At 40.3% G+C, this 15526-nt stretch overlaps 1 protein-coding gene across 1 annotated transcript in view; it reads right to left on the bottom strand.

Annotated features, from left to right (window-relative positions):
• Positions 1-15526, bottom strand: part of chrm3a (cholinergic receptor, muscarinic 3a) — a 72095-nt gene that overhangs the window by 6842 nt on the left and 49727 nt on the right. The window contains exon 4 of the mRNA XM_017037040.2: positions 9-381. Within this exon, the coding sequence (XP_016892529.1) occupies positions 9-362 (354 nt within the window). The 5' untranslated portion in view covers positions 363-381. The remainder of the gene's footprint in view (positions 1-8; positions 382-15526) is intronic.

Below are 15526 nucleotides of genomic sequence, written 5' to 3'. Positions count from 1 at the left end.
TTGTTGACCGTCTTGAGCTGGCGATTCACCTTGAAGGACACCACCACCAGGATGTTGCCAATGATGGTGATGAGAGACAGCATCCCTGTCAGGAGGACGATGATGACCACCTGCCACACTGGGTGGCCACCTGAGGGACTGATGTCCGCGGTTCCATTCCCATCCGGGGATTCTAAGGTGAGGTTGAAGAGTTGGCTGGCAGAAGATGAGTTGTCATCCAGGGTATTTACATGAAAAACAAACCAGGGGGCGCCTCCGCTTTCCGCCTGGTGAAGAGCATTGGACTGTGGATAGACTCCGGCCAACGTTGGTGAGGTGTCTGAAGTCAGGTAGAGACCAGGGTCTGTGCTGTTGGAGCTCATCGTTATGTCCTGGCATATTCTAAAAAAAGAAAGAAGATAGAAATAAGAAGATCAACATACTGAGCATCAGGAAAGAGAGAAACTGGAAAAATGAGGGATTAATAGAGTGAATGAAATGATATAAGTAAATGGGAGTGGTGGACTTTCTCCTCATGGCCACTGGAGGGAGCTAGAGGCCTGTTTTTCTGGGCTGATTGTCACAATGAAATGAGATTGAATTGGTCTTTTTATGACACATGATTTATATTTCTGAACAAATATATGTACAGTAGAAATACATCACTATTAGTGAAAATAGACATATACTCAGGCCGGCCAATATTTAATAAGTATATTTTTATCAAATAAACTTCAGTACTCAGCACTACTGGAGAAAAGCAATGTGAGCTTAACATGGAATTCAGCCATAAAGGACAAAGAAGATGAAGGAGTGGCAAGAACACGATTCGACCTGGAGAGTTATTCTGGCACTCACTACAGGCTGCCGTGTCGGTTTGATCTTGTAAATTCACGGAGGATCCTAATTAGTCACCAAAGACGACCTGATGTTTCACAGGCAATCCAAATAAACACAAGGTTGAAAGCATTTTTAGATTGAAAAAAACCCATGCAGAGATAAAAGACAAATGCAAAAAACAAACAAACACAAAAATGCCCTGAAAAACATCCACAGCAGGAGCTACAGTAACAGCTCTGTAGCCCTGGAGATCACTTTTGAGAATTAAAAGGCTGAAAACTCAATTAAACTGTTTATACCACAGCAGCTTAGAATGGGCACAGGATGAAATTGAGAATTGCAATTTGCCTAATTACTGTAACACTCACTATCCACAAGACATGGGTGGGTGAGGGTGGGTGGGGGGTTATTATATTATAACGTGAGAATAGCTGTTTATCCTGTGTCATATAAAAGGCACATTTAATGAACTAATTTCAAATGTTTAGCATCAAAAACACACTTGACTCCTACATTCCTACATTCCTTGGAAAACAAGCGCTGATGCTGTCATGGTCACGGCAATTTCACATTCAATCCCACTGGTAGAGGTATTTGCACCAGTGCCTTTACAGCATCTCAAACCTCCGACCGAGCTGTTAAAGAACCTCAGTAGCTAACAGCGACTATCATCCGTCTGCGTCTCCAGGTACACACTGAAACCACTCCCAAATATTTAAGATACCACGCCTCATCTTTTCACAATGATTTGACATGACGTACGACGCCAGGCTCAGAAACCTGCGTCATCAACACACAAGTGGTTAAATGTAATAATATTATTATTATGTAATAAATGTACATCAAAATAAGACATAGAGTAACTTAAAATAAGTAATGAAAATTAATAAATGTACATCAAAATAAGACATAACAGAGTAACTTGAAATAAGTGTGAAAATTGATTACATAACACAACTATTCTGTTACTTGATCTTCAGGATGTTGTGTCATCTGTCTCTTAAAAACTTTACTGCTGAGAAATTCCCTCCAGTAGGTGGCATTCATTTACCAAAATACATCAGAGCTGTCATTACGACTGAAGCAGGATGGGAACTGAAACTCAAGCTGACGGCCACTTCTAACAACTGTCATTCCGCTAGAGGGCGACATCAGTGTTCCTTTTTTTAAAAAAACGGAAAACACATTTTTTCAATTAAATTACTTTTTCATTTTCATTTTTTGATAGAAATATTTCATTATATTAAGGAATCTTTATCATTTATAAACCAGATCATTTCTACACTGACCCACCTCCACAGAGCCTGTCTGCCTGATGTTTGGCTGCAGGGCTGGAAAAGGCAAAAGTCTCCACTAATGGATCGATGCTTACCTAATGGCTTTATACGTTATGAATTCCCAGCTTTTTAAAAGGTTTTTTTTCCAGGCTTGGTATGATGGGGACGATGCAATTCCAGTTGGATGCAGGGTTCCATCCATATGACCAGGTGACTAACAGATGGACATGTCAGTGAATCTATTTCCAGCACATGATCTAAGATAGCAGTGACAAATGACATCCACCACATGAGTCATGCTGACAATTACTTTTTTATTAAAGGCTAAAGGTGCTATATTTAAAGGCTCTGTCACTGTGACAGCCTCCTGAGCAACACTTTATTTCTGTTTTACAACTCTTTATTTTAAGCACAACCGGCTGTATTCTAGTAACGGCTGAGAAGGTGAACCAGTTTTGTTTGAACGACTTGATCGAGTGTTGTTTATTATTTAGCCTTTGATACAATTGGAAAATTCTTTTTAGCACAGTGCAGAGCCAGAACTGTGTATAAAAACAGGAGCTCATGACATGTCAGGAGTCATGTGATTTTAAACACAATTCATTCGGTAAAAATACAATAAATAATTTTCTTTTCAATTAAATCTCCGTCAGGCGTGTCAAATATGCACATCATGAAGTTTGGATTTTTTTTTACTATTGCACTATTTATTCATGAAATGCAGCTTTAAAATAAATACATGCATATTTATTCCCGTCGAGCAGACGCAAACACTGTCTTTGACTGAGATTGCTATTGTCATAATTAGTGACTGTCACAGATTTCTTCATGCGTTAAGCAGATTGCTGCCAATCCCAGGAGAAAAGAGCCAGTGTGGAAGGAATTTAAGATTCCACACTGCTCCATGTTACACACCCACTGTGCACTAAACTAGGAAGTCATACACATCATCACGAAGAGAATAGAATATACAAAAAGAAATAAAAAACAATTTTTTGACTAAAATTATTATCCAATGTGTATCGGGCCAGATTGGCATTTTTGGTGACCTCCATTTGGCCCACGGGCCATCAGTTTAGCCATACCGTGCAAACCCATTCTAGAAAAAGTCATCATTAAACTTTCTATGGATGTAAAACTAGAAAAATAAATTACTTTTAATTGCAGTATCCCCAGGTGCAGAGTATATATATATATATATATATATATGTATTGTGTATCAGTATAAAGTGAGAGCCAGTGCTTAACCTGCCCCTGATAACAGAAACCTTCTCCTGCTGCCAGAGTTTGTTGGCAGCACTTATGAAGAAGCTCACGGCCATCTGTCACCAACTCAGAGCCGAGGGAGAACAAGTTAGTGCCATTAGCTGCCAGCAGGAAATGGACTCAGCAGAGTCCATGAGCGACGCTCCAAGTCATGTCTCCAAGTTCAGTGATTATTTTACAGAGGCTCCTTCAAATAAATCTGAAGACGGTGACACTTTGCTGGACAAATATACACAACTGCGGGCCTGCTCCTGAGTCAACAGTAAACAAAGCTGACAATATCACAACCCCCAGGGGGAACGGAGACGACTGCAAACTCCAACAACCTCAACATCCTATTGGTCAGAAGCCAATGGAAGATCCTGATTAAAAGGATCTTGACTGAAATGTTCTGACAGATCCTTGTCCTCACATTTAAGACCTCAAATCTGTCGGTAAATAATGGTGTTAGTTTTTTCAACGGCCTCACAGTTGATTCCACAGCCTGCAGGCAGCAGCTTTGTAAAGTTCACATTGATGCAAAATAATCTTTTCCAACAGGGATTAGGAAAAATGGACAGAAGTGAATTCAGTGACTGACGCCGTCCCTTCAACACAAAACAACACACTGATCCTGAGACAGGTTGGTGATGGGATACTGTGTGTGTCCTTTCTAAACAAATGATAATTCCAAATCTGTTTGTCTGCACTGCAAACAAACAAACAACAGCAGCTCCTGTGTTGTTTGGAACACTGTAGATATCTGTAGCAAACCTGAACTGAGATGTGCATTTTATGAATTTAAATACACGCTGATATTTGAGGAATTTTAATGTTTCTAAAGATTCAAGGATCATTCTCCAAGTCGTACGATTTGACCACAGTAGGACGAGAGGGTGGAGCAGGATGTGTATCGTAGCCAGAGCTGAAGGAGCAGCAGTTCACTGACTGTGACACCGGCTGTTAATCAAACCAAGTCCTACAGTAGTGAACATCATGATATACCAACTATTTACTAACCTTATAAATCAGAGAAGAAGTCAGGTCATTTTTGCTTCACTTGACAAGAGACAGGAAAAACTAAGATTGTCCACAGTCAATGGAGAAATATATTCAAGATTTCCACCAATTTAATACAAACATATAAATTAATTTAAAATAATTGATAAAATGATATTATTATTAAATATTATTAGAGTTATGGTCCTTAAACTCAAAATTGACTAAAGGGGATTTTTCTTTAGTTTTTTTTAGTTTTACCTTTTGTACATTGAATCCTAATTTGAGCTTGTTGCGACTAAAATACCCTTAAACTTTCATATGGAGAAAACTGGACTAGACTGGTTGAATGGATGAAGGAATTTTTCAGATACACAGCGCTCCTAATTCCACCTACTGTGTTACAAATGGTCCACGTCTACAAACATGTAGTGAGGTTATCCTAAAGTATTACTCTCTTCAAGTACACGGTGTCATTGTGACCTGTGTTTACTCCTGTGCCTGAGCCACCAGACAAACTGTGTCTAGTGTCTGTGCAATGCAACTGAACTGTAGTCAGTCTCTTAATACCAGGAAGCAGCTCCACATAATTATTCCGCTCTAACCTTGTTTATTCTCCTTCATGACCGTGGGCAGCCAGGAGATCTGCTTTTATTGAGGTATCTTTTTTTTTTTTTTTTCCTCATTGTCCGCTGCCTAGATTAGTGCATCACTGCTTACACAGGCACTATTACACATGCAGGGAGGACATTTTTGACAAGATGGTTCTTGGGTAAAGAAAAGGAAAATGCAAGTGGAAATAATAATCAACTTGAGAGGTTGCTGAAAGTGCCCTGTGTGCCATAAACCTGGATTCTAAAAAAAAAAAAAAAAAAAAAAATCTTAAGTTTGGAGATTCAGATATAGCGTGTTTGTTTTTACACATCAGCAATACAGTTTCCCTTGAAGGGCCAGTTGTAAACGGTGGACTGTACAGCTGTAACTACTCCATAACATATGAATACATCTTTCTGCAATTAATTATTAAGTTACAAATATTGTTCATTGTTTATTAAAAAAACTTTAATTTATCTGGTTAAGAAACTCTGCTGCATGGACTTTATTAAATGCTTTCTGATCTCCCACGGGCCCTACAAAATGACTTAGCCGGCCAACATTTGGCCCCCGGGCCATGAGTTTGACCCATGTGATCTGAGTCCATCTTGCTGAGGTGAATGCAAATGACTGAAGTGTTTCACTAGAGTCTAAAAAGACCAGAGTTCAGTCAGGTTAGAGAGTGTTAGAATCCTGCACAATTCAAAAACCAATAGCAGTTTTCCTGTAGGTAACCTTGCAGTACAACACAAGAGATCCATGAAAATGTGTACTTTTCCGGTGCATTCGAGGCACACTGGGCCACCGGCATTTTGGTTACATAAAATGTCCCTTCAAATGAGCAAAACCGTTTTTGTCCCAGAGGAGAAACCCTACAGGTGGAACGAGGGTGTCGTTACGCCTCCGACCACTGACGAGGGCTTATGGGATTTCACACACAGCCTCACCTCGGCGGTGGGTCTCCATGATTTCTGACAGTCACAGTAAAAGGCTGCTGGAAACCTTTAGGTGTGGAACTCTTTACACACATCTGTGTGGTATTTGAAAAAAAAGAGAGGAGGAGAAGAAGAGACAAAATACAGCGAATGGCCTCAGGAATATGTCAAAGCAAAAAGTCGGCGGCCACTTGAGGATGACTGCGGGGAGAAAGCTCTGATTTAACCTTTCTTTTATTTTCACAGTAAATATAAAAGCTGGATGAGGTCCAGCGTGGGTGTCTTTTAAAAACAAAAGCATAGTTTTCACTGTCAATAAAATTAAGCAGGTTTTTCTGGCTGCAAGTCATGAAAAAAAAAAAAAAAAAAAAAAACCTCATGCATTAATCTTAGCACTGTGACAGCTAGCTCCTAACAAGCTCCACAGCCCAAAGTATGAAGCAGCAAAGCTTGGAGAAACAATGTTGTTCCATCCGAGGCTAATTCCAAACCCTGGCCCAGGTTTCTGCCTCCTGCACAGATGCTGTACACATGTAGTGTAAGTAATAGACCACGGCGATCAACCCTTAAAAGGAAGCGCAACCATCGGCCTATTGAACAGGCACTTGAACCACGATGGAGAGGGAGAAAAAACATACACCCGCTACTATGTAAACACGCTTCAGGAGGGAACGAGGGGTCTTGAAATGTTGGAGGTGGGGGGTTTAGGAGGGTGAGGATGCAGGAGGCTGGGGGAGGGAGGTGAAAGAACCATGTAAAAGTAGTAGGGAGGGGGTGAGGAACGTGTAAGGTGACACAAGTATTTACACCTGCTATTAAGGGAGCACAAAATGTCCCACGGTGGGATGTTATGTGCTCAAGGGACAAAGGCAGATGTCTCACCTCAGCATGATGAAGACCATGTCCACCATGGTGCCGTACACCTCCACATAGCATGCGCACATACATACTGTGGCAAACCCATACATAGTTCCAGGCCCTTTTCCCACTAACACACTTGAGGCGTGCAAACACGATCGTAACGTACGCCAGAGCCTAAACACCGGGGGGCAGCGAGTCAACGCGACAATAACAGAGGTGATACGTGCCATGACACCCAACAGAAAGACAGGTGGCACCGGAGGGTCCAAACACTTTTACGTTTTACGGGACAGTGTAATGGAGTTAACACAGCGATGACTGTATTACAAACACCAGACTTTTACGAGGACACGCCAGTGCACATGTGCACGCTCCTGCAGGGGAACAGCTGTGCTCAACATGAGGGTCATGTCTGGGTCTCATCCATTTAAACAAAAGCGGTCCATGCAACTCCAACCCCACCCACTTGTACATCCATAACCTCAGTAAATACTGTGTCCAATCGGTACATCCATAACCTCAGTAAATACTGTCACCAATGCTCCAAGACACAGATCAAACGTAAGGCCTGAGGGCCAGATCTGGTCCGCCAAATAATTTTATGTGGATCACTATTATAATTTTCTCATTCCAATTCAAATCGAGCGTCAATTACACAGCTGAAGTGAGCGTATCTGTCATCGAAGAATAAATTAATGACTGAGTTCAAACATCCTGTTCTCACATTCTGTGCAGATCTGGTAAATAGTCTCATTTCAGGGTTTTTGTTCTGTCATTCAAAAGACCATTTTAGTTCAAGCTCAGATGTGTAGATGTGAAGCGTATAGATCTGATGAGGTTCGACAACAGAGCGTAAATCTTTCTTGTCTAAATATAGACAAAAGTCACAGTGTTTGTTTTACACACGCCGGCTGGAACAACAAACTCTGCTGGAAATAAACTAAAATATCACAGAGTGTTTTTACTTATTCTTTGAGCCTGTCTATAGTCTGCAGCCACAACATCGTCTACTGCAGATCTAAAGGGAAACATTTCTAGGTCAGGCTGGTACAGTCCTGTTGTTGTAGGTCTGACAGGAAACATTAAAGCCAGTCATCAAGAGCAGTCAGCTGACGGACAACAGATCGACGTGTGTATTACGGCGTTCCAGCGATGTACGGAACATGTCACACATGTGGAACAAATGGAATCACGTTGTCTTTGTGTGAAAGGAAAAGGAAAGGAGGTATATTTTACAAATAAAAAAATATACAAACACAGTGGGGGTCCTGGCCCCTGACTGAATGACAATCTCTACCGAGTAATAGTTCCCATCCGGCACAATGACAGGAACGTTATGAGGATGGAGAGTGATGAGGTTCTCATAAGCCTCTCGTACTGTATGGAGCCATGCTGAGTGGGAGAAAGACTCTCTTTTCTCTGTGCTCTCTGACGCCTATTGCTCTTTCACCACAACTCAAGTGAGTTTAAGCACTAACATCAGGAGAGGACGCAGACCAGGACCTGCTCCCTGAACGTTACGTGGGTGGCTGCAGCTATAAAAGATACTCTGAGGCAAAACAAGACGATAACAATAATGACACGTTAGACTTTAACGACTTTGTCTCCTCACACGTTTCATACAGCGGTTCCTCCTGTTGGAGACAACGTTAGCTGCTTTTATCATTGTCCTAAAAACACAACTCTATTTCCATTATATTTTAAACCAGTAGTTTTTTACTTTTAGAGTTCAACATTGAGGGCATCCCTGCAACAAGCAAAACAACAACTGACCCCTAAAGCCATAGACACTCTGAACATTTGGTACAAATTTAATGTTACTGTTCGAGTTTTAGTGGTAAAAAGTGGTAAAAATGCCCAGCTATACTATATAAAACTATAGTTTTATTTCTCTATGAAAACAATGACAAGAATGAATGGCCAAAACCTGCTCTTTAAAATCCTTGCTCTAGGTAAAGCTCTTAAATGAGGCAATTTCAGCCAGGTATATATACAGTATATAAATATATATATATATATATATATATATGCCATATGTATATTTTACACATATATGTATATATAAACAAAAATATAAATATACACATATATACATATATACACAACAATATACACACATAAATATATACAAATACATACATATATATACACAAATATATACATACTGTATATAAATATAAACATGTCGAGCTATCGCCATCGATTGCGCAACTTTATGTGCGTAAAGAATTAAAAGATCACTGCTTGTCTTATCAAGTCAACAGAATGGGGAAAACAAGAGAAAAATACTTTTTTATTTACTTTTTATCGTTTTTATTTAAGTACCTTAGTTTTTTTTTTTTGCTTTTTTTTTTGCTCTAGATTATATATTTCCAAAACAAAACAACTTTTTTTTTTTCTCACTCTCCTCTCGTGTGTTTTCTTGTTAAAAGTGGAACCAGATAAGGTTTGACTGTGAGGGAATAAAACTTATTTAAACAGAGCTCAGGCTGAGAATAACTTGTTGTAGAGGAAAGATAAATACCACACTCTCTAAGTCTTAGGAACTGCAGAAGTCCACCATCCACAGGCTGAAGTATAAAAATATCACGGGAGTTAGGGGTGAGATGGGGGGGGGGAGGGGGAGACAGAAGAAAAACAATTCTCTCCTTTTGGTTCTGTTTCATTTTCATGTAATTTGGAGAATGTTGGTGTTGAGAGAGGCTGGTGTAGACGTGGTCGAGTACTGCAGGAGAAAAGCCTCGACTGGTGCTGTTCCATCATCTTCTCTGTTCCTAAAGGACTTAAATATGAAAGGTTTTATATTTTGTTTTATTTAATTCCTACAGCTTTGTTTTTCCTCACAGCCTGTGTTCATTTCTCAATTGTCGCAGTATTTTATTTTATTTTTTTCCTGGAGGTTATTCACTTCTGAAAAGCTTTAACATTTGATGTGAAAGGAGCCGCCCAGAAGAATAATGGGTTATTCTATTGAAATGCAAAGCTTTATAAATATCAAATAAATGCCTGTGGGCCAGAGATCACGCAGATGACGCATACAAAAAAGAGTCAGGTCACAGAAGGTGGTGCTATGAATATTCCCCATGATAGCTCAGCTGTGGTAAAGCTGCATTAATTACTATTTTTCTCAGCAAAAACCTATTAAGTCAAAATAAAATAAAGTCATCAGGATGTTGACATTAGTTCTTTTAATTTATATGCAAATACAAATATTATTTATATATGTTATTTGTAAAAGCAAGGAAGGTTAAACGATTCAGAATTTCCATCCAGATAATCACAGGCTAGCAGTGGATTGAACACATTAATCACATTTAACTTCAAGTAGATGGTTGTGGTTTTTTTTTCCCCCACAGTCTGTATAAATAACAACATGGCTATGTACTGTGCACTACAGCAACAATAAGTGAATGGAGGGTGGAATTATGGGATGTACAGTGTGTCCTTTTGCCCAGATTTAAAATTTTAATTATTTTTTAAAAACTAATAAACCTGAATTTTGTATAAAACTTTACAGTGTAAGAAAAGCTGAAAGGTAAACCAGGTGATGCATGGATGACTGACAGCTACACAGCTCCAGCAGACGACGGTCAGGTGAGACTGTCTGAAAATGATGGATGTTTGTTGGATTGCCTGATGATCATCTGGCTGAACATGAACTGCCCGAGGAAACATAACATTCCTTCAACTTTTTATTTAATCCTTTCGTCATAAAGTATTCCCAGTATTCTTTTATTCTTCTTTCTTCTCTGCAGTACTTTAAAGTAAGAAAAGAATACTCCAACTTTAATTTCTACTCTCCAGTGGTCTCTCAGCCTGCTTTAAATTCAGTCATATTTATCTTTTTATTCACACTTCACGTCGGCACCTGAACCTCCGACATTCCGGTCAAACGACAATCCAAAGACGCCTACTGGAGAAAACTGCTAACACCACGAGCTACATGAGCTTTTCCAGTTCCGTCTGTTGTCAGGTAAATAAATGGAATGTACACTTTGATCAATGAGAGTCTTAACCAGCGCCGGACCTCTTCAATACAACAACTGAACCAGGAATTCCAGGATCGTTCCATGTCCGGGACCTGTCACAGTAATGGATACATATTGGTTCTCCGTCTTGTTTGTCTATGTTCCACATGTCTGCGCTGCCTTTCATGCCTTTTGTAGAGAGAACAGAACAACCCGCTTTACAAACACCGATACAATCACACACTGATGCAACCATGAGTCAACACTGAGCCAATCACGGTGCCTTATTACGTAACAGCTGCTGAATCCCAGTTCATTCATCTCAACTGGGAAAACTTTTCAACAGCTCTTCTCCACCATGTTAGCACTTTGAAGCTCCGAGCGTGATCATTATCAGCACGGCTACACATCTCTGCCATATTTACACTCCAACAACTATGTTGACAAATTGACCGATATATTGTAAATTATATTTTATACCATTTTTTATATTTTTTATTTTAAAGTATTCCATTTATCTTCAATGGGAAATTTCAGAAACACAGGAGCTGTATACTAGCTTACCACGCTATGCTAGTTCTCATGTTAACATAAGGTACTCGAAACACCAATTAATAATTGCTCTACTTTAATTACCCTCACTACCGAGTAAATCATTTACAGTAATTGCATTGTATTTGAACTCCATGTATATTCATGAAAGTGAAAGAATACAGTTGTTTAAGATTCTGTGGCGTTTTTAATCCTAACTTTAAACCAGGTGAAAACTACTATTTTTATCAGTCATATTTTTTAAACCAATTATTAAACATTTCAAGTGACCCCATTTGAATTCCAGGTGACCACATTCAAGGTTGAAAAACACAGCCCTAACCACAGGATGGGTTACATCAGGGAAGGACGTGTGGCGGAAAAAAACGAGTCAAATCCCTTGAGCAGCTTCCGCTACGGTGACTGTTGAAGTACAGCCTGCTGCTGATATGCACAAAAATACTACATTAGGTTATTCATGACTTTTTAATGTTAATGCACATTTAAATGTATGCACTCATTAGCTCACCTGTATGAACAATGAAAAATGATTCTCACTGAACAGTTCTCCTCATTATACAATAGTTCCCATCAAAGGTGGAAGTGGTTGGAGAACTCCGGTTTGTTTTCCTGGGATCGTTTTTGACTTTTAACTTGGAATTCATTCCCGTCTGTAGTTGGGACTTTTTATTCTTGACATTGAAACTTAATTCAATGTAGTCTCTCCATATAAAGAGAGCATTTAGACTTAGTTAACACCAGCTTCCTGGATCCCTGCATCAGAACCACCACCTAATTCAGTTGTGTGACATTAACATAGTTAAACAGCCTGCGTTAGGTGTGTGGAAACAGGGCAGTAAACGCTGACAGGTTGCCTCAGTGGATGGTAAAACAAAACGTAGGCTGGTGTGAATTAACAATAATGCCGTTATTTACACTTCCCCACTCCTCTCCATCCTCGGAACACACTTATTACCATCACTGAACTAAATTTAAAAGCCTCGTTCTTTTCCCTTCCGTCACGAGTTTTGACGTGTTTCACGGGGAATATGTAATTACCGTCACTGTGGGCAATTTCCGTCTGTCAGAAATGAACTGACCTCACGGGGAACATTGTGCAGATGACACGGAACGTGCTAAGACAGCAGTACGAGGCAACTGATGCAAACAGACACAAAAGCTTTTCCTCCCTCAACTTTTCAGAAAGTTTTTTTTTTTAATTATGAAAAGTAGTCGCCCGTAACGTGTAGGAACTTGCACAGTGTTTTCCAGACTTTTTTTTCTGGAGACCCATATATTAAAAGTCACAAACCGCGACCCAAGTCAATAGACATTATACGTAAAGTCCTGGGAGATGACCCCCCCAAAAAACTCTTGCAACCCACCTAAGGGACGCGACCCAGTCTTTGGGAAACAGTGCCGTTTTCGCCTGCGGGCCGTATGTTTGATATGCTTAAGGCAATTGGATATCTAAATGCTAAATTACAGTCCAATACAAAGTGGTTTGGTGGGTTTTCTTTCTTGACTGTTTTGCGATATGAGGTCAAGGCTGTTGCAGCATACAAAAACCTCAATGTTCTTTTTCTTTTTACCACTTTTTTATGGAAAATATTTGAAAATGACTGCTATTAAAAATGACAGATTAACCTAAAAGTGCGTCATGTCAGTGTAGAAACTACTGCAGTGGGAGAAAGGCTTTGACTGAAGCTCAGAAGAGAGCGAATAAAGACTGATGTTAGGGAAGAGACAGACTGTAATGACTGTTCATGTTTCAGAGGACTGGAGTTCATTCATCCAAATGACATAAGTCCTGGGTAACGGTCGGGCCGATCAGTGAGGTAACACTGAAGTGTCGAGGTTGACAAAGTCCAGGTACAAACAGAAGTGAAAGTCAAGGTGTTTTGGAAAAACATTTAGGACAAAAAATGACACGTGTTAAAAAAAACGGTTTATCTAAGAAGCAGACTGTAGAAAAAATAATGCTAAAGTGCTGATTCCATAAAGGCCATAGTTGCACAGTGAGGTGTGGAGGAATCATAACGTCATCCCTGGGTTTTGGTTTCGACTATGTGTATGGAGAAATAAAGAGAAAATAGAAGTGGGAGCCCAGATATGATTGATCGCCATGTGTGATTGACAGCTGACATGTCCAGTGGCTTTGTGGATAAGGAGGGTTAGCGCTCTACACTAACCACATCCAGCTGACATGTCCAGTGGCTTTGTGGATTTACAAAGGTTAGCACTCTACGTTAATCTCTTTTCGGGTGGTTCGATTCCCGGCCTTTCTATATGGAGTTTACATGTTCTCCTCCTGTGTCTGATTCCTTAACACGGTCCAAAACCAAACAGGACCGTGTCAAAGGTTCGCACCAGAATGTCTCGCCCAATCACTGCTGGGATTAGCACCGGCATCCTGTGACCCGGTCCAGACAAGTCCAGCTGGGGTCCCAGTGGGAGCTCCATCACGATATTGCAAAATGTGACCAAGGTGACATGAGATATGACCAGGCAGCAGCCTGAGGTTGGGACTCTATCAGAGATTCAAGTCATCAGTCACATGACCCCCCCCCAACATTCTCCCTCCCCCATTTCCTTTTTGTCTCACTTTCTCACCTAATTTCTAACAGAAATCCTTGTCTTTAAAATACCCCATAAAAGGCGACGCAGTAAAAAACCCAGACCACCACGACATTAAGCCAAGAAATAAAAAATTATCACTTCATTTTTTTTTTTTTTTTTTGGAAATTTCACAAATTTTACTTTCATTCCTTGCACTTTCAAACTGTACAATAAAAATAACAGTGGCACGAAGCACAAGCTGTTCATCCAGAACCTCTCTGCCAACTCATCTCTCTCCAACTCAAAGCCAGTTTTTCTTCTAAGATCCCAGTAGAATTAGACGCTGCACGTCACCTGTACGTTTGTTTTCGTCTTAACGTCACACTTCCCTGCAGTCCCCACCTTTGAACTGTTCTTGTGAATCCCAGAAGTCTGAGTCTGTGTTTCCTTGGACGCTGTTGTCGCCACAGACCGGTCACGTCTGCTGCCACGTCTTAAATATTTTCATAAAACAGTCAGGATTTGAAAATCCTCCAGTGTGAATCAGTCTCCTCTCATATCTGAGATTCAAACTGGAGCTAAAGACAAAACAACAACAATAACAACAACAACAAAACACTGAACTCCTTCCTACGGTCTGTGTGTTTTCCAAACCTGATGATATGCACGTTTAATCTCAGATTAGCTGCTTTGGTTCTGCCTGTGTGTCGGAGCCAATGATTCTGTGGCTGAGGGAAACATTCACTGATGGATTTTCCTGGAGGGTGGAGAGTTATGAAGTATTTTCAATCAGGCAGACGTATTGAATTCCCCCCTCTCTGCGTGGGCAGACGTTCTCCTCCGGCACCCGGGGCTCCGGTTTCGGACACTGATTTAAATGTGAGCTGTTTGGCAGGAAGGGAAGTCTGGTAATTATAACAGTGACATGACAACAAAGAAACATAATTTAAGACGGGGAAATTTCAGCTGCTCCGTAGCACTGTGGGTTTTTTGGTCGTGTTATTGTGTGCAATGGCTTCATTATTTTATGAGAATAATTGATTAATAATAGAAAAGTTATGCTAATATTGTGTACCTTGATGAAACTTCAACAATATTTGAAGTGAAAACATGTTTTTCAGCTAATCGTTAGCATTTCTACTTCTCAAGTAGGCAAAACCTTACTGCTTTGAGCTAAATGACACGGGGAGATATTTCAAGTAAAAAAAAAAAAATCATCATTAGAACCCATCCTCTGTTCTGCTGAGATAAAATCATGTAAAAGAAAAATTAATTAACTTCCAGTGACCTCAGCGGGAAATCTAATGAGAAAAGTAAAACGAAGATGAGGCTCAGTGGACCACAGGTTTGGATTTTTACAGTCGTCATCATCACCCTCCTCCTCCTCCTCCTCCTCCTCCTCATCATCATCACCATCATGATCACCTCAGTCGTCATCTAGCCAATCAATACATGTCACTGCGCGGCTTTTACTTGTACAGGAGTCTGTCATGGATGACAGAGCACCTTCCAACTGACCTCACCCTTTGCTTTTGATCCACAGACGGGGGAGGAAGAAGTCAATGGACCCCGGCAGCTTTCTCCTGAACACTGAAGGCAAAGATTTTATCCCTTAATCCAATCACAGACTTCCTTTGTCCACTTTCATCTGTGGTGAAAAACCCTGAACGACTCATCACAAACCCTGTTCGCTCAATTCACTCCAGTCAGTTTCTCAGGTAGAGCCACTGTTTTCTCC

Source organism: Cynoglossus semilaevis, chromosome 12 (assembly GCF_000523025.1).
Source record: "Cynoglossus semilaevis isolate Cse_v1.0 chromosome 12, Cse_v1.0, whole genome shotgun sequence".
NCBI classification, from domain to species: Eukaryota; Metazoa; Chordata; class Actinopteri; order Pleuronectiformes; family Cynoglossidae; genus Cynoglossus; species Cynoglossus semilaevis.
The sequence above is the reverse complement of the archived record's forward strand: the minus strand, read 5'-3'. Positions and strand labels throughout refer to the sequence as shown.